Source organism: Pleurodeles waltl, chromosome 1_1, assembly GCF_031143425.1.
Source record: "Pleurodeles waltl isolate 20211129_DDA chromosome 1_1, aPleWal1.hap1.20221129, whole genome shotgun sequence".
NCBI classification, from domain to species: Eukaryota; Metazoa; Chordata; class Amphibia; order Caudata; family Salamandridae; genus Pleurodeles; species Pleurodeles waltl.
The window spans coordinates 282,639,760-282,660,438 of record NC_090436.1 but is presented as its reverse complement, the minus strand read 5'-3'; the positions used below and the strand labels follow the sequence as shown (position 1 = coordinate 282,660,438).

The following is a 20,679-nucleotide window of genomic DNA, read 5'->3' as shown; positions in this document are numbered from 1 at the left end:
CTCTATCAACCTTTCATTAGCTCCTGACATCCCTACAGCAATCTCAGTGGGCTACAAGATTGCTCGACAGGACTGCCATCACAAGACAGCAGGAGGACTCGCTATCATCTACATGGAATCCATCAAATGCACAACATCAACAGAGAACACCACCCCATTAATGGAACACCTGCACTTCATGCTGCAAATCTTTGAAAAATTCACCTTGAAGAAACCCTTATCTATCGACCACCAGGCTCCCGAGCCACCTTTACCAACCTTATCACTGATTTTGTTGCTCCTTTCACCATCAGTTCCAGAGCCTACAATCTCCATAGTGACCTCCATTTTCACCTGGAAGACCAAAACAATCCCTGCTCCACAGCACTCCTTGAGCTTGAGCAACATCAGACTCACCCAGCTCATCACAGAGCTAACACACACCGCAGGGCACACACTAGACCTCTTCTTTAACACAAGTTACAGCTAATAAATACAACTCCACCACACAGCTCACATGGACCAACAACTCCATCATCCACTTCTAAATCAAAACACCACAAATTAACACTGCTACCAAGTTCAGCACTCCAAACTGCAGCTGGACCAAAGTCATAGAAGCTGATCAGTCTAGCCCTGCAGATAACCCTGACAAGGACATCAACAACTCCAAGAACTGGATCAAGAATGGCACGCACTGCCTTGCACCCATCAAATAGAACAAGCAGAAGTGCCTAGAAGGCTCACTCAGTCGCTATCACCAGCAAACTAGAGGCACCAAGAAAAAAGCACTAGTGGACTGCATCGAAGGAAGCTCCAACAGCTGCAAGGAGATTTTCTTGATCGTAGAAGATTTCACTACGCCCTCAGTCTCTATCAAAAATATTGCTGCCCCCAACAACTCTGGACAACCTATTCACTTTCTTCCACAGCAAAATCGTAAACATCTACAGCAACTTCGCACATCAACCTCACCCCAGAGAACTCATCGCTAACCTACCCATCATCAACCAAGATGGCCAACTATCCAAATGGACAACCCTCACTTGAAACAACATAGCAGTAATCGTGCGGACCATTCACTCAGGGGCCCCAGCGGACCCATTTCCCACCACATCTGCAACCTAAGAACATCACCAATCAGCACTAATCCTAACCCAAATCATCAATACCATAATCGCATCCATTTCTTTCCTGGATGAATGGAAACTTGCAAAAATCAATGCCTCCTCAAAGAGCCCACAACTGACCCGAATCATCTAAGTAACTTCTGACCCATCTTCCTGCTCCCCTATCTGGTCAAAGTGATTGAGAAAACCATTAACAAGCAACTCACACTCCACATCGAGCTTCACCATCTTCTAGACAACATACAATCAGGATTCAGAAAGAACCACATTACCAAAATAACACTCATCACAGCCACTGACAACAAGGAGAAACAGCGTCCCTCATTCTGCTTAACCTCTCCACAGCCTTCACCACTCTATCCAAAGACTCGATGAGTTTACCATACAAGAATCCTCTCTCAAATTAATCTGTTCCTTCCTCCTAGGAATAACGCAAAAGATTAGGCTGCCACCTTTCACATCAGAGACCAAAAAAATGATAGGCTGTGTTCCACAGGGATCATCCCTCAGCCTGACTTTTTTCAACATATACATGACACCGCTCGCCGACATCATTTGGTTGCAAGACATCACTGTCACCTCCTCCACCGATGACACCCAACTCATCTGTTACCTGAAGGACAATACAAACAGCATCAGAACCAACTTAACCAACTGCATGACCATGGTAGCAGACTGGATGCGAACCAACTGCCAGAAGGTCAACTTGGACAAAACAGATGTGCTGGTCTTCGGTTACAAGACCTCCTCATGGGATTCCACATGGTGGCTGTCAGAGCTAGGACCAACCCTCACACCCACAAACCACACAAATATCTAGGAACCATGCTAGATCACAAGCTCAATATGACAACTCAAGTAAACAGAGTGTGCACCTCCTGCTTTTAATTCCTGTGCATGTTGTCAAAGATCTTCAGATGGTTGACTCAGAACACCAGATGGACTGTCACAAAAGCACTCATCACCAGCAAGCTGGACTACAGCTACACTCTCTATGCCAACATCTCCAAGCAACTCCTACACAGACTCCAGACCATCCAGAATGCATCTGCAAGACTCATACTCAACCTTCCACATCACACTCACATCACACTGCAGTTCGGGGAGCTTCACTTGTTCTCCATCAACAAGCACAGCCTATTCAAACTTCTCACACACACATAATAAAGCCCTACACAGCAAAAGACCAGAATACGTGACAAGCCACATACACTAAAATCAACCCACCAGATACCTACACTCTACCTCACTCTCACTTGCACACATGGCCGGCATCTGCAAAAGCAAAACCGGAGGTCGCTCATTCGCCTACATCGCACCGAAGACATGGAACAACCTCCCTCAACATATCAGAGACTCTGCCTCACTTACTGAATTCTGCAAGAAGCACCACTGGGACGACACGCCTATTCACCTTGCCCAAGCACCTCAATTCTCTCTTGGGTGATCAGTGTGCCATACAAGTCAACAGAACATGTGTGCTGGAATAGATCCTGACTCAGTGTGAATGTATTGTGTGTAAGTTCAGGGGTCAACTGGACATCTTTGACAACAATTTGGGCCCCTTCCTCATGGAAGAAGGATAACACTAATTTGTTTGTATGTCTACATGTATTAAGTGGTATTTCCATATTGCAAGTCTAGCAAAAAGGAAGCAAATACAAAATGTAAATATTACTTATCATTTTAATGGAATAATGATTCCTGAGAGAAGGGTGTACTTAGAAGAGGCATATAAACCCTTTGTAGCTTTGATGTGTGGCAAGACTATATGATTTGTGTGTTGTGAAAATAAAATATACTACTGGCTTTGAATTACTATAACCTGAAGGCATAATTAAAACAATGATGACAAATATATTTTAAAAGATAACAAATTGAAAGAAATAACCATTTGCAAAGTAAACAATTGGCCCACCAGCCTAAGCATTGAGGAATACTTCTTTTAGGCATATGTGCAAATGTGCAAGAGCAAAATGCTGTTGCTCCCAGTGCACAAGAGCCAATGGATGAAGTGGGATCAACCATTGCCCCATGGTGTATGCTGCATTGGGTGGAAGTAAAATGTGATTGACAGTTGAACAGACCAATTAAATGAATAAAGAGGGCTGACACAAATACCTTCTTTCTATGTATGTTTGTTTAGGTTTGACCTTAGTGACAGATGTAGCTGTGTTAATAGACTAATATTTTAAGGAATAAATATTAAATGTCATACATACATTTGGGGCTTTTTGTCAGACTTGTTTATGCATTGGTCTGTTCACTTGTCATTCACTTTTTGTTTCCTCTCGCCATAGCAAAGAGCATGGGGTAATTGACAACCCCACTTTAACCAGTAGTTCCTCTGACTTTGAGTAATAACATTTTGCTTGTACACAACATGCACATTTGTCTGACTATGAGTATAGAAAAGTTCAGTATCACTAATTTTTTTAAACTGCACTACTTATTCCCCCATTTGCAAGGGCCCAGCAACACCTTCGCACAGCTACTGAGACACTCTCAACCACCTGCAGTGCTCTGCGCCTGGCAGGGGCATTACTTCAGAACCCATGTATTTTCTCGATTTTTTTAAGATTCATTATGTTCCAAAGTGGTCAACAATTTCCTTTGAACATATCAGCAATCTTGGAACAGTAGAAGTTATAGAGAATAAGAAAAAAGTAATTCCAATATGCCCAACAGTACATTCCCATGTACGCAGTTTTGGACAGAGATATTGGACAATCAGGCATTGCCTGATGGTCTGGCCTTTGTGGGTGGCTCATGTGTTAGAGACAAGGAAGGAATTTTGAAAGCAGCATCGGTTGTCTGCACAATTCAGGAATTGGTAGAAGTCTCCTGGCTTCAAGATGTTACCTCTGTACAAGTGGCGGAAATAATTGCCCATGCAGGAGCTTGCTGTCTTTCAGCTCAATTAAGAGTGACTATATTTACAGATAGTCAACATGGATTTGGTGTAGTCCATGATTTGGGGCAATTATGGTCAGGTCACAAAGGGGATTTATGACATCATCATTTCCCCCTATTAGAAATGGGAACATGCTATGAAATTTATGGAAGCTTTGCAGTCACCCAACAAGACTGTAGTAGTTAAATGTGCAGCTCACGGAAGTAGCACTAACTATATGCTCATGAAGTTACATGGTACTGTGCACTTATGGCATGCACACTTAATGGAGAATATGCAAAATAATCTGAAAAGGACACTACCTTTATGATATTGTTGTCAGTAGCTGCTACTTGGGAAAAATCAGAAGAGTACAGGAAGACGTTTCAGAGGCAGAACATTAAGGGTTGATTAGAGCAGGATGTGTTGTGAATGCAATATTTAGGTTTCAGCAGATGGAAGACTAGTGTTGCCAGACAGTTTCTTGTTCCCCATGACATGACATTTGCATGGTCCTACACTTATTGGAAATGATTAGACTGTTCAGACAGAATTGGTTTAATCCTCGACTCAGAGTTTTAGCTGAAGAGCTATGCCATAGGTGTGTTACATGTCAACAAATGAATGTGGGAAGAAGGACCCCTATAACTCTTAGCCACATTGGAAGATAAGGAGGACCCTTTAATAGGATACCGTTGAACTTCATTGAAATGCCTATTTGTAATGGGCTCAGGAATGTTCTGGTTATAGTGTGCATTTTCTCCCAATGGGTGGAAGCCTACCCAACGTGGAGGAATGTCAGTCTCACTGTGGCTAAACTGCTGTTGCATGTATTTATTCCATGGTTCGGATTCCCAGTTTCTCTGGAGTCAGACCAAGGGACCCATTACATACAAGAGGTGCTTAGATTGTTGTGTGTGGCTCTTAAAGTGGAACAGAGATTACACTGCAACTTTGGGGATAGTGGAATAGTTAAATAGGACGTTGAGGTCTTCATTAGCCAAAGCCTGTACATCCACGTCGTTGAATGGCCAGATACGTTACCACTGGTTGTGATGAATCTTTGAAGCACCCCTGAGAAGAGAACCAGATTTTTTCCACACAAAATCATCATCGGTTGTGCTATGAGCTAGCCTGCTCTGCTTGAAAATGCACTTGTAAATATCACAGATTACATGATACTCAATTGGTGCAAAGGATTAGCTGATGTGGTGCATTCTGTTTCTGTGTTTAAAGCAACAAAAAAAAAAACGCTGAAATCAATGGAACTGACAATAAACCAATTAATGAGAGTAAATACAAATAATTAAAGAGAATTCTCTATAGCCTAGGTTGCAGTAGAAGAGTAGGGATAACACATTTAGAAGGAGTAGGGCTAGTGATATCTCATGAAGATTTTGTATATAAGATGAATGAAATAACTGCAAGGTGATCATCAAAGGGTTTGCACATTTGAACACGTAGAAATCAACACCGAATATTGAATCTGCCTGCTGCCATATTCTACTCAAGGTTTGACTGTAGACTAACATGTTTGCCCCTGTAAGTGTAGAATAGTGATTATTGTCACACTAATAATTGTTATATTAGCAATTATAGTCCTTTTAGTTGGAATGAGTGATAGAAACACTTACTTCTACACCTGCATCTACAACACATGCACACACAATGGTTGAGACAAAATTAAGCCTTCATTTGTAGATTATACAAAAGAAGATTTTTTAGACAAATGTTTGCTCTAGATTGGTTCAAGAAGGCAATCAAGCTTTAGACACTAAGGCCCTGATCTATACTTTTTGATGCAAACCTGTGTTAGCGCAGGTTTGAGTCAAAACGTTTACCGCCAGCTAGTGCCATTCCTGGACACCAGCCGGGCGTCATATTTAAGGAATGAAGCTAGCCGGCGGTAAGGCCCGGTTAGCATCAAAATAAATGACGCTAACCGGGTGGGGAAGACGTAGGGGAAACAGGAGGTTGTGTGTTGAAGAATGGCCCTAGCCAGGTTAGAGTCCGAAAAAATTACGGTAACCTGACTAGCGTCATTTTTTGATGCACAACCCCTTTGAACATGACTCCTGTCTTAGTAAAGACAGGAGTCATGCCCCCCTGCCCAATGGCCATGCCCAGGGGACCAATGTCCCCTGGGCATGGCCATTTGGCACAGTACCATGTAGGGGGGCCCAAGTTATGCCCTCCATGGTATTTTGCAAAAAAGAAATGTAAAACTTACCTGGACTTACCTTGGATGGGTCTACTCATCCTTACGTGTCCTCCAGGTGTGGGTGGGGGTGGCTGGGGGTGTACCTAGGGGCAGGAAAGGTCAACTGTGGACTGCTTCCATGGTCTCCGACCATGGAAATGAGCCCACAGGTCCCCTAATGCCTGCCCTGACCCAGCTGTTAAATTTTGCACAGGAGGATAAATAAGGCGCAAGCGCCTTAAAGTAATTTTTTGCCCGGCAATGCCTATCTTGCATCTCATTGACGCAAGGTAGGTTCTCATGGTAAAAAAATGACGTTAACTCCAATATTTTGATGCTAGACAGGTCTAGCGTCAAAATATAAATATGGAGTTAAGTTTGCACTGGATTTGCGTAAAAAAATGATGCAAATCTGGTGCAAACAGAGTATAAATATGCCCCTAAAGACTGTTATGTTTCTGCACACTTAACATCTACAGCGGCAGAAGAAGTAACATATTATCACATCCCACTGTCATATGCAATTACATGTCATATTTTACTGAGTTTATTATATAGTGAGCAATGTTTTCAATATTATTTTTCCATTTATTTTTCCTGATACTTTCCAGAGTTCCTCTTGAGAAAAACATGAATCCTCACCCACAATCAAGAGATATGGAAATTGCATGGTATTTCTTTAGAGAATACCACTGATGTCACAATGAGGGTCTATGTGTTTACAAAAGGGCAAACCAGTTTAGAAAGAGACACATCGGGATTAGTAATTGTGAACACACATTAGAAGGTTTGGGAGGACCAGTTCAAATTTTAACAGGGGAAGAGGCAGTTATTCCTAGAGTTTATTGTGTGTACAGGCTTTCTATTTTCAGTTGCCTGCTGATTGGGTGGGTGTTTGATATTTGGCTTTATTGTTTAATTAAAATGTATCATTTAAATAGGATAGATGCTTTATCAAAGACACCCCACCATAGACACCCATGTAGTGCTAATGATGGGACACACTTAAGTGGGAGATATTTCTGGAGCAAGCATACCACTTGTAAGAGTAGTCTTAAATGATGAGAAAATTAGAAAGCTGTCAACAAAGTAGATAGATAAATGGCCACTAGGACATCTGGTGCGTTGCAGGCTGATAACACCAAATTAATGGCTATTAGATCAATGGTCTGGCAAGATCAATTAGCTTTAAACATATTATTAGCAGAGAAAGACAGATCTTAGAAAAAATTGAAAGCTGAGGACTTTTTAGGGTCATTCACATTTTAAAGGATTTAGATGCTATTTAACAAAGAAGAAGAATGATGAAAGTGAAAGACATATTAGAGGAGAATTAGAAATGGAAGAGAGAAAAGAAAAGAGAATACAAGAAGTTGAAGGAAATTGAAACACTGAAAAATAAAATGGATGACTCAGTAGAAAATGAGAGTGTACTCTAAGGATTCATTCATGAAGAAGAAATGATGATGACTTTTTTTAACCATCATTGGAGGAAAAGGTTGAAGCACATTTTATTTGCTGCCAGAACGCTTTTTATTAATAATGCACAAAGGTTACATTTAGGTCAAAGCTATTCAACATGCAAAATTTGTGGTAGGTAATCATACTTAAATATAGGACTGCAAATAAATAAAAGTGCTGATTTAATTTAGCATAACTGTTGATGTCCTGTTAACTGAAACACAATGCATTAACACTGAAAAGCCTGCATTTCACATTAAATAGTTGTTTGTGCACAATGTTTTTATCTCTGTTACAGATGTTGTATTTTTCCAGATGCCCTTCTGCAAATTAATGAGTAGGAGTTTGTTTTGTATTAGACAACTAATAGTGAGTTCTTACCAAGAGCAGAGGAGGCAACAAGATGAATGAGTCATGAGAAACACAGTCTGAACCACAAAATACCAATGATGTAACTTTGCAAGGACCAATGTCTGAAAGTCTTTTCTACCAGTATGTGAAAGTGGGGAGTTTGCCTATTTCTATAAGTTTTCAAATATTCTATTGGAGGATTCAGAAGAAGAAAGAAAATAATGTTGCAACATAAAATGGTGTGTTTATATCAATACATGTTCCTAGAGTGGCTAGCTAGAACCCAGATTCCCTTTCCAACATTCGGGCTAGAAACACATCTCGGAGTTTCTTATACAGGAGAAGATATTTAGTCTATTTCTTTTATGACTGCTAATGTATTTCTTTTATGTCTGCAGATTTTTACAGTGTATACTTTCCCTTCTCATATGCAAAGGCTTTATGCCCTCACATTGATTCTCTCAGAAAAACTCTTTATTGGGTATCTGATATGACACTCTTTTCTCTTACTATCTGAAATTGATTTAGATTAAGGAATTTCCTTTATGGAACACACTTGTTACAGTATAATAGTAAGCACTATTATTCTGGCTAGTGTAGTATTTTACCTTATATTGAAATAAAAACTATTGGACTATGTTCCTTTTTTAATTCTACTGCCTAAACGATAAATTCTGACTGAATAAAACTGAGATACCTGAGAAATTGAAAATAAAACTTTTAAACTCAAACAAACCCTCTTTATTGACTTTACTAGAAGTCTTCAAGGATTTCTTGTGATATAGATGATTGCTCCTTATTTCTCTTTGTTGACAAACAAAGGAAAATGTCATTCGACCAGTGGCGGAAGTTATTTCATGATTATCCCCAAAGACTGAGATATAAAAAAAACCTGCATCCTCACATGCTGTCTTTCCTACCTTACAAAACATCTAGACTGCATGTTTTTGCAAGTTAAAAACTGCCCGATTTGCAAATATCAGTGACTTTTTCAGCTATTGGACTCACCAATGCAAGCAACATTTATTTTGGAACCAGGGCCTATTTTCATTCTCAATCCAATCTTGCTTGTACAGGTGCACATTGCTAGCGCAGGTGTATTAATAAAAAATATTAACGAGTGTTCATGTATTCTGAATACGAGATTAGTGTCGAAAATATAATAACAAAGAAAAATAATGCGCACATTTGAAAATGTGATTACGAAGAGTGGTCCTCAATGTTCACAAAGTGTACTTATTAAGATCATAACACTGAGAAAAGTTGAATATATGTTTGAGTAATGTAGTAATATGTCATATTAAAGGTGTGCCTTATGCTTTAGCTTTATTAATTGTAGGCCTTAACTTAGCGAGTGTCTTGGCCTACTTGCCAGGCCTCATGTCAAAGCTGTATTTCTTAAGGTTAATAAATGGCTGTCCTAGAGAGTTAAACTGTGATTTCATTTTACATTGTTTAAATGTGCTCATAGCTGAAGTCTTTTTCATGAGAACCGATTGCTAGAAGATGCTGTTCTTGCTAATGTAACATTTTGTGTGTAATCTGTGTGAGACTGACTTTTTCAGGAGAAGAACAATGGAGATACTGACTGGAGGGGAAGATGCAACAATATTGTCACCTGATAAGCCGGATGATGAGGACATTGCAAGACAAACAAATCAACGACATGTGAATGGAGTAATAGTAGAATTCATAGATTTGGAGTTTTAGTTTTATTGGACAAAGGTTGAAAATGTAATTAACCAATGGGGATTTGGGAAATAGTTTTACTAGTTTTAATATAATGATGCTGCACTGAGAAGAACCCAGCATTCTGCATTTTGCATTTTTCCTTAGGCATTTGCCATAGCTCATTCGTGCCCATTTTGCGTCCTGACAAAAGACATGCTTCACTTTAATGCTTAAAGACTTTGCATTTCCTGAACTTTGATGCTGAATCCTGATGCCTTACTGATCGACTGATGTCCTGAGGACGAAGACTGACTCTGCTTGCTGATCCACATTGAGGATAGGTATTATCAATTAGACTGTTGATTATTATGCATATTTGCTTTTCTTTTCTAGGTACCAACTGCACTGTTTTGATAGAGCCATTGTTAGATGTTTTCCAAGTTCATGTTACTAAATTGTTTTGCATGAAGCCAAACATGCTGATGCTAATCTGATGTTAGTCAAGGATCCTCACTAATGAGATTATGCTAATAGGGAATAACTCTTGATGAATTTCTCCGCTGAACTTAAATGTATGTAATCACTTTGACACAGTTGACTTTGTCATTAATGTGCACCATAACCTTAGAATGTGTTGTAGTTCAAGCTTTGATTAGATTACGTTTCTTCCGCTGCTTTGGACAGCCAGTACTGTTTCTGTATGTGTTTCATTTGATTTTGAGATTAATCTACATGACCTTTGCATTGTTATTTTAGGGAAATAAATACTGTAACTTTTATTAAAAGGTGTGGTTATTCATAGCTGAAAGTTCATGGTGTGTGAAAATTACTGACTCTATTGATTGCTGATGTTATTGATCATTGGTGATTATGGATATTGTGTATTGGTTATTGATCATTGTTTTGCATGTACCGGAGTTATGGTAAGAACATCTTAATTGCGAGTCAAAAGGTTCATCGACCTATCCAGGTCCCCTTATAATTGTATGTGTATGTGTTCTTTCTCATTCTCAACAGTTCCAAGATGGCCGACGCACTTCCAGATGTGCACCTTGTCTATGCGAACTGATTGTGTCTGTTAATGGATAGTCCACTCCTCCCCCACATTTTTATTTCCTTTTAGATTACCAGAGGTCCTTCTATGCAAAACTCAAACTATATGTCAGTCATCATTTTATTGACATTTGTCAGTGAAATACTAACACTGCATATAATTACAAGATGCTGAGCAAAGGCCGAGATTTGAAACTTATCTCCCACATACGAAGGGCAGCAACTCTACCCGTACACACAGGCACAATGTTTACCTTTCTATCAGAGAATGTTTCAGCAGAGTTCTGTGTCCACTGAAGTTACAGTGTCTTACAGAGCAAGCCTTTCCTTACAGAAAAACTGATAAATGTATGATTGAGTTTAACAGGTTTTTGCTTAAAATCATGAAAAAAACATTGCCTTCTAGGATGGAAACATCTACTACATTTTGCACGAAAAAAGTTAACAGATGCTTAAGTGAAATATTCAAAATTAAAATCAGATACACGTTACTCATGTTTTAAATCTTATCTTAAAACCTAATGATTATTAACAATAATAGAAGCATCCAAAATAAATATATATAGTGGACATTATTAGCACTTGCAATTTAGTACAATAAGAGAAATCGTTGAATAAGATAAAGCTAAAATGGGTTATTTTTGCTATATTAAATATTACTTTATTCACTTTTGTATAACTAAGCAGTTATTATGTCAATTTGACATGAACGTGAATGTATTTTGTATTTTTTCATGTCGTTTTATCTTTTGCCGATCCAGTCGCTTCTATTTCCTTGTGTAGCTGTTTCTGTAGTCTGTGCGAGAACAAAGCAGAGGGCACATGATACAGTACACCATTGGTGCACTTAGTTGTGTCATTTTGTAAAGATATTATGGGGGTCATTATGACCCCAGCGGTAGGTGGTAAGGTGGCCGTAGTACCACCAACAGGCTAATTTACCATTCATACCGCCATGGCGGTAGCAGCCGCTGGGCCGGTGGTAACAATCTCCAGCCCAGCGGCCCCTATAGTACTGCTGGTGGCATTTTGAGCTACCCTACCGCCATGGCTTTCGTGGCTTTAGCAACACCATGAAAACCATGGGGGTAGGCCCTACCAGTGACAGGGAAGGAATTCTCTGTCACTGGTAGGAGGCTCACCCACCCCACCCAAACACTCCCCAGATGCACCCCACACCCCTCCATCGACGCTCCCCCTTCCGATTCCCCACCCCCCCATACTCGCACACACACCAGACATGCACCACTCATACACCCACTCACTCACACTGGCATACATGCATTCATTCACACATACATCCATTCATGCTCGCACACATCCGTACACACATTCACACTGACATGCAGACACACATTCACAGTTCCATTCTTACACGCATTCACACACATGCATTCACCCACGCAAACAACACTACACACACAGATGCATTCATGCACACACTCACACATTCATGCACACAACTCCACACACACACACACACAACACCCCCCTCCCCTATCGGAAGCCCATCTTACCTGCATCTAGGTGGTCTTCCATCAGGGAACGGGACCGGGTGCTGCTACCGCCAGCAGAACACCACCAGGCCGTATGATACGTCTTGATACGGCTGGCGGCGGTCTTCTGGCTTGGCAGTACTGGTGGTAGCAGTGCCACCTTACCACCATCTACCAGTATGGCCACAGCAGGATTTCCACCCTTCTTGTGGCGGAAATCCAGCTGTGGTCATAATCTGGCGAACCGATGGTACCTGCGGTGAGGGTCTTTTGGCAGCCGTCACCGCAGCTGTGTGAGGTTTATACCGTCAATGTCATAATGTGGGCCTATGTACACCCTGTTACAGATCATAAGGAAGAACCCAAATGCACAGGATTTTGATGCTTTCTGCACTGCTGTGGCCCTTTCCCATGTATGGTTTAAAGACAACTTAGCTATCACAACAGACTAAAACTTCAGAACTTAAAAAATCATATTACTTGCATACATAAAGGGGCTTTTGGTCAGCCTTGATTCAGTGATATTTCATTCAAATTTTGCTTCTGTCTACCAGGAAATACAACATGGAGCAGTGGATCAACTAACTTCAGCCATTTGCTCTCTTGCACTGTGAGTGGTGGAATTCTGCTTCATTACAGATGTTCACATCTATCCAAAAAGAAGTGTTCTTCAGTCTAAGGACAAGTGAACCACTATTTACCTTTAACAAGGTTTTCTTTCCATTCTTTATTCTTTTTGTTTTTTCTTAGTCAAGCCTGTATTTCCTAAACAATGTCTTCACAGTAATTCAAAAACAATAGTATATTTTCTTTGTGCCATTAACCACCATATTTTCCTGTGATGTACATTACATTGTATTAAGGTTTGTACAGTTGTGTAGCAAGGATGCCAAGGGCTCTGCAGCAAGCAAGGAAAATGTCCCTTTGTCTGCTGTTGGATGAGCAATATACAGCACTGTCAGGGTGCAATGGGCCCCTCAGGGCTCCAACCCTAGTGTAGTGCACCTGCTGCACCAATGGTAGCTACACCCCTAGGTTTGTATAACTGTTCTAAATATGCCTGCCTGCTAGTTAGCACTTGTAATATTCTAAAGAAATTAGATGTGATTTTTTTTCAAATTAAACATATTATTGGAGGCATATGTTCACCATGTTTAGGTGACAGCATGTTATATTTATCTTTTTTGATGAATATTTTTTTTAGTTATTTATTAAGAAACAAACTTTCACCTTACAGGAATGTTGGCACTGCGAGCTTTCATTGTGTTATACCGGCTGTATAAGGGAGCACAAGAAGACCACATGATTACCTAGGGAAGAGCCACGTCTTCAAGGCCTTCCTAAAATGCAGTAGATCAGTTAATTACCTGAGAGTAGCTGGTAACATGTTCCATAATTGGGCTGCATTAACTGCAAAGGGCCGACCACCTTGTCTTGTGTTGTGCAATCTAGTTACACATAGGAGGTTTGTTAAAGTTGAACAGAAGCACCTCCCTGAGGTATATCTTTCTAGGCTCTGTTGTAGGGGCACAGGACCCATGCCTTGAGGACCTTAAAGATGATACACAAATACTTACATGGTATTGTCTGCTTCAGAGGAAGCCAGTGTAGTTCCTTCAATGCATCATATGAAGATGCTCTACAAGGTCTGTTAAATGCCAATTTGAAAGTTGACGCTTGGACTCTATGCAGTCAGTTGACAGTGGCCAGAAATGAAAGGGCAGTTTCATGAGGACATTTAGTTGCAGATTATCAGACAAAGTCTATTTTTCCCCATTAAATATGAGGGAATTTGCATGCAGACAGTTTACAATATCTGTCACGCAGTTAGTGTTAGAAATGCATCAATGACATCCTGCTGGCTATCCTTGAAAGACCGAATCAACTGCGTGTTATCAGCATGGGTAACTAGCCTGATATTGTGGGCTTTGATGAGAGCAATGAGCAGCCTTATATAAGTATTAAAGAGAATGGGACTGAGCCCATACTGGGTAGATTTAAAAGCAGAGAGGGAAGGGGGAAGGCAACCGCCTGACACCTATTTGAAAGTTAGGAGCTCATCCACTTGAAAATGGTCCGACCAATTCCAATCAAGACAAGTCTATTCAAGAGGATTTGGTGATTGACCTATCAAAGGCAGCCGACTGATCGAGCAATATAAGAATCGTAGACTGGGCACTATCCACCCTCAGCCAGAGTTCGTCCATGGCACAGAGTAAGGCCATCTCAGTCCCATGCCCTGGCCTGAAGCTGAACTGTTCCTCCTCTAAAAAAGAGTGGTTTCCAATTAGTGGGACAACTTCCTACCAACAAAGCGCTCAAGAATTTTTACTGGGAAAGGAAGGTATGAAAACGCTCTGTAGTTACTGAGAACCAATGGATCGGTTATGTTTTTTTTCAGCAGAGGGGTGACTATGGCCCTCTTCCAGCTCAGTGAATTCAAGGGGGGCCTCCAATATCCTTCACAACCTTGCTGATGTTCTTCTCAAAGAAATCAGCAAGGTTATCACAGAGATCTTGTGAAGGAGTTATGTTGAATTTTTGACACTCTGGGTTAGCCAGATCACACAGAATGTCGAAGACCTTCTCTGCGCTGATAGGGGCAGTCATAAGTGTGGTGGCATAGTATTCAGGGTTTGCTTTACCTACTTCCCTTTTATATTCATTCAGAGAGTACTTTAAACATTTGTAAAGATTAAAAACATGTCAGTGTGTTTGCCCGGTAAGTTTATACCAGGCCCTGCCTTTCCTTGGTATGACTTAGTCTGACTTCTGAATATGAGGTTCCTTTAGATTAAGGACAAAGGCTATTAGTGCATGGTTGCTTCGGCACAAGGTAGATACATCATTACTAGGATTAGACCGTCGGGAAAGAAGATAAGATAAAGCTGCTGTAATCCCAGAATTTCACAGGCACCCTCCTGGTCTTTAAAAGGAGGTGCTAAAACCTTCCTGGCCCCCAAATAAAAATCTCCTAATAGAAAGAAGTTAGAATGGGAAAAGGCCAAGGCAAGAGTGATCACAGAGATGTTCTGTTTGTCCATATAGATTATGCCCATTACACCCCTAATCCTGTTCATGCATGGTTTGTGCAGAACTTTGTAACACAAGGGGAAGGAGTGATCCACATTTTAGTGATAAAAAGAACATCCAGTTTTTCTGTATCAATTACCAAATTAATTTCTGTAGAGTGCTTCACTAGTAATCGTCGCCCCCTCCCGCCACCAGCAGCAGCTGCAACACTTTTACAGTAAACGCATAATAATCATGTTTATTATGGTTTTACTGAAAAGGGGGGTGGGGTCATGGGGCATGACAGGGACAGAGGGGGACAGCACAGAGCTCCCCCTCAGTGCGTAAGTGTGTTTGTCCGGCCGTCTCGTTCCGGCCAAACATACATGCGCACTAGGCTCTCTCTGGCCCTCTGTGTTGCCGGGTGGGAGAGAGCAGGCAGAGACTCTGACTCTGAGCACCCTAATTGAGCTCTCAGTCCAATCCTACCACTGCTTTCATGCTACCAGCAGAATGAAAGCAGCATAGCATAGGATTGGATTGAGGGCAGGATGGGAGCCTGTGCCTGCGGTGGAAGACCAGAGTGGAACAGAGCGGCACGGCAAGAAAGGTACATTTAAAAAAAAAAATCATATTTTTTTGGTCACACACCCCACCACGTGCTGCGCAGCCCTGCCCCTTTTCCCTCCCGTGAGCAACGACTGGACATTTATGAAGGCCACAGCTCAGGGTAGTAGACCTAATGGTGTCAGAATGGGGAAAAGAACTAAGCGCTGCCTCACTAAGGGCCGGTAGGGGGGAAGGGTCACTGGGACCCATGTGGACAGAGGGTTCTCAATCAGCTTACCAGTCTTCAGCAACTGGTTCCTTGAATAGCAGATCCAAGGGCCAGAATTATCCTTGGGGGACCAGAGGAGCTTGTGAGTACAACCAGCAGCATTACTGGTGCTGTGTGCAGTTGGTGCACGGACCAGCGCAGAAGGGCATACATCAGTGGCATCCCCACTGTGCACCTGCTGCGGCCACCTGCTGCGCGGTTGCCCCAGCATTTGTCTTTAATAGTATTCCAAGCAGAAAGACTACACCAATACCCAAAATGGCGAACAGCGTTTACTCACTCCGACAGACGAGGCACGTAACTAAAGTGCAAAAAAAGTACATTAAAAAGATATGGTTTTTTTTAATTCAGACCCATTTCAAATGTTCCCAATCAATTGTGCAAACGCTGTGATGAACGCTGTGATGAATGCTGGTTGCAAAAAAATAAGTAAATGAATATCCACACTGGCTCTTGCTATGGCTAGACATATTGGCTTTGTCAATGCTTGTTTATTTATGATATTTATACTAGGTGTGGCTGGTAAGACAACTACTTTTGTCTGTTGGAACTAAAAAGATCTCTGACACCAAATTATACAAGGCTTTGGAAACAAACAAATTAAAGACGAAAGGAGTTACTTGAGTTTGAAAAAATACCTGCCTTTTGAGAAGAGATAACATAAAAGCATGCAACAGTCAAATAACAAGCATGCAGATAGCTGGTTGCGGGTGATGCTGGATGGTTCATGTTGATCAATTTTCCAAAAAAACATGAGGGTGGAAATAAAAATATCTCCTCACTAATGGTCAATGCCTAAACCAAAATTCCCTTCTGTTGTTAAATAAACAGCAGAAAATGAAATTCATATTGTACTTAGGTTACTTCCAGACCCCCTTCCAGTTAGACAGCAGGCCTGACATTTCAATCAACCTTGCATTTGGCCCGATTACAAGTTTGGGGGTCTGAGTACCACCAAACTCATGGTGGGGGTCGGACCGCCGCACTCCTCGCAGTCCGGCTGCCAAATTATGGTCCTCGTGGTCGGACCGCCAGGAGACCACCTCCTCTGCCAGGATCAGGAATCCCAATGGGTTGGCAGAGGTTGGAATCGTAGTCAGCCATGGCAGTGCTGAGTTCGGCACCACAATGCTGATCATGACTCCACTTTCCGCCAGTCTTTCCGTGGCAGTTGAACTGTGATGGAAAGGCTGGCGGAAAGCCAGTGCTGTGGGCCACATGGGGGCCCCTGCACTGCCCATGACTATGTCATGGGCAGAGCGGAGGACTCCCTGCCAGTACCCTCATAATGCGCACTGTCTGCTATGCAGATACAGTGCATTACAAGGGTGCTGGTGTGTGACACCGTGAGTCACACAGTTTTCATCGGGCTGACCAGCTGAAACATAATGCAACATTTCTGCTGGTCAGCCCAATGGAAATATCATAATATGAAGGGGTTGAGGCTGCCACCTTGATGTCAGCTTCACCCCCGTTGTATTTGTAATTAGGCCACAAGTGTTTGAACCATGTACTGCACTGAAAGAAGGAAGTTTTCCTCTACATGAAAAATGCTAAACCTGAATTCAAAGTTATGACTATATCTGACTTGGTATCTTTCAACTATTCTCTTTTGAACACAGGAAATCAGCAGCAGCCTGCATTGAGCACAGACTGCTGCACAGCACACAATACTTAATGATTGGCATGGTGTGTAATATTACAATGCTTTCTCAGACCTGCCAACTTATGAAAAAACTATACCATGTGAGGAGTGGGCAGAGCCATGGAGTGATGGGGAAAAGTTCAGGGCACAGTATGGGGCACTTTAAATTCACAGCCTATTTCTTCTAACAGTAAAAACACATGCTTCTGAGGCTGTCAGCAAAGCCTGGGGAGGTTTCCCACCCTGTAATGGATATCAGCTGTGCGGATACTCCAAATAATTATCTGGATACCTGCTCTCTGCAGGGGTTTTGAGCTAATTGTGTGTGCATCATGTGACTTCAGCTTCTGACCATTTTGCCATGTGGAGAGAGATTTTATTGCATGACACAAGATGGCATGAAAGTCTGTTTTGCAAATGTGTCATTCTAAAGGCTTGCAGTTTCTTAATTGATGTACAACTTATTTTTGCTCTATAAATTTGGTCTCTTACGGGTATATTTACTAAGGTTTCATGCAATGCAGGGCAGCAAACAAAATTGCTACAGTGCCTTGCGTGAAACACAGATCAGAAATGCAGCATATCTAGCACTGGCACACATGAGGATGCCTAGGGCCAATGGAGGCACCCTTGCTTCTTGTTGCAAGGGTGCCTGCATTAGGAACAGGATTGGTTTTGTGCAGGAAGGGACACCTTTCTGCATAAAAACAATCCTGAAAGGAATTTTCCTCTTGCTATGTGTGATTAGTAATGTATCACACATAGAAAAAGGAAGTAAAGGAGAGAATTAAAGATAATTCTCCGGAAATAAAGGTATTTCTCCTTGTTATGCCTGGGTCTGGGAGGCACACAATTTTGGCACAATCCCAGATTCACAGATCTTTGTAAATCTGGGACTGCACAAACAATCCATGGGTTGTTGCATGGGAATGCCCATGCTCCACCCATTGAATCCCTCCCTGGCACAAGGTAACGCACCGCAGCACTGTGCACTGCCTGGCATTGCCTTTATTTTTGTAAAGCCTCACAGGGCGACACAAATCAGTCCTTGCACTTACGGCTCTTTGTAAATCTCCACTAAGATTTTGCATCTTGCCTGCGCCAAAACAGTGTCACAGCCATGATGCAAAATGTTAGTAAATCTGCCCCTAAATACATTCCTCTCAGCATTGTTACCAACCAGCTAACATGAACACTGCACACCATCAAACACGCAGCAGCCAGACTAGTACCTAACCTCCCACGCTGAACCCACATCACATTATACCTTGGGGAACCCCACTAGCTCCAGCTTCTCACTTACACAAGCAAAGCACTCCACAGCACATGGCCTGCCTACCTGAATAGCCACATTCATTTCCACCAACCTTCCTGAAATCTCTGCTGTGTCGGTCTCTCACTAGCACATACCTCATGAATACACTCCTCTCTCCTTCTTTGTAAGAAGCTGAATGCCTGGTTTTTCGAGTAAGCCCTCGAGGGATGGCCTCACACACTGGCTACTGGCCACCTTGATACCTTCAAGGAAGGTTAGTGCTCTATAAAAGCACTCATAACATAATATAACAGTGTTTCATTATTTTTTTTTAAAGTAAAGGCCAGGACCCAATGTCTTTTCTCAGAGGCCTGAGGCTGATGCTACTGAATGACAGGTGTGCCCATTACTGCCAAAGTATTTTTGATCCATCACTAGATGAGCCATTTATCTCACTCTTGCAGGCTTGTGCTTTCTCTCTTTGTTGCGGCCTTTCCATCTTGTGTTTTCCCTCTTTTGCTCGTGTCAAAGTCTGATAAGGGAATTAAATGCCAGCCCCCCAACAAAGGTGCTGGTAGGAGCTATCTGCGAGCACCGGCTCAAATTAAGCACTGCTTGTGTTTTATGTGTGTAATAAGTCTTATCTAATGGGAAAAATATGGAACTAGTGTGCCATCTTTGCAAACTAACATAGTATATTTAACCTTTTTTATTACAGTACCATAAACAATTAGCAACACTATAAACAAATTAAAATGAATCAACCATGAACACTCACCATTTTCCTTCTTCATTTTCATATTGTTGAACAGTATATCCAAACATGTCTTCCACTGGTCCACTGAAGGTCAATGAATTTTTCACATCAACATTGAATGAGAGAGCATTTTGTAACAAAGCTGCAAAAAGGAAATTAAAGTTTTAATATTCACAGATTATGTGATGCAATATTCATTTCACAAATTTGCAAATGCACACTGCAGACAGAATCTCATAAATACAATTAAGTGGTCCTTCCTGTATCATCCATCAACAAAGCTACCACGATCTGAAGAGTAAAATCTTGGAAATTAGTGGTTTTGCCACATATCCAACTCATAGGACCTCTTAATCATATATTCTCTGAACTGATATAGGTGCAGAAAATTAACACCTTCCTTCATTTGCCCATGCTACTGGTCAAAAGAGACCCTAGCAGCTTCGGTTCATTCTGGATCAGTGAATGAGCCAATTTGTCTTAATTAGATTAAAGTGTGCCAGGTGTGTTATGTTATGCTTTTGGAGCAGCGTAATTGTGGTTGCACCTCTACAGTTCACAGAAGTAATCCAAATATGTAACCGGCATCGTATACTCTGTATGCCTTAACATTAATAATGTAAAGTGAAGTATCAAAACATATTATTGAAAGTGTATTCACTGTAGAAGTTAGAGTTTATATGTATACATGTGTTCTAATGTTTAGCCTTAACATGAGGATTTGCATTTCTCATTCACATTAACGCACATTGCATATGTAATCATGAATTCATTTATTCACATTCTGCATTTATTCTGACATGATGCTTGCATCAGTAACTTTGTATTAAGAGTGCATACTGACAATGATTTATAAAGTTGACCTAACTATGCCCTTTGTTTTAACATGAAATGTATATTTTCATGCCTTGCATGTTTTCATTTTGCAGGTGTGCATT

At 41.3% G+C, this 20,679-nt stretch overlaps 1 protein-coding gene across 1 annotated transcript in view; it reads right to left on the bottom strand.

Moving 5' to 3' along the window:
- Positions 1–20,679, bottom strand: part of ITGA1 (integrin subunit alpha 1) — a 795,992-nt gene that overhangs the window by 635,758 nt on the left and 139,555 nt on the right. The window contains exon 2 of the mRNA XM_069221693.1: positions 19,763–19,883. Coding sequence (XP_069077794.1) covers positions 19,763–19,883 — 121 coding nt within the window. The remainder of the gene's footprint in view (positions 1–19,762; positions 19,884–20,679) is intronic.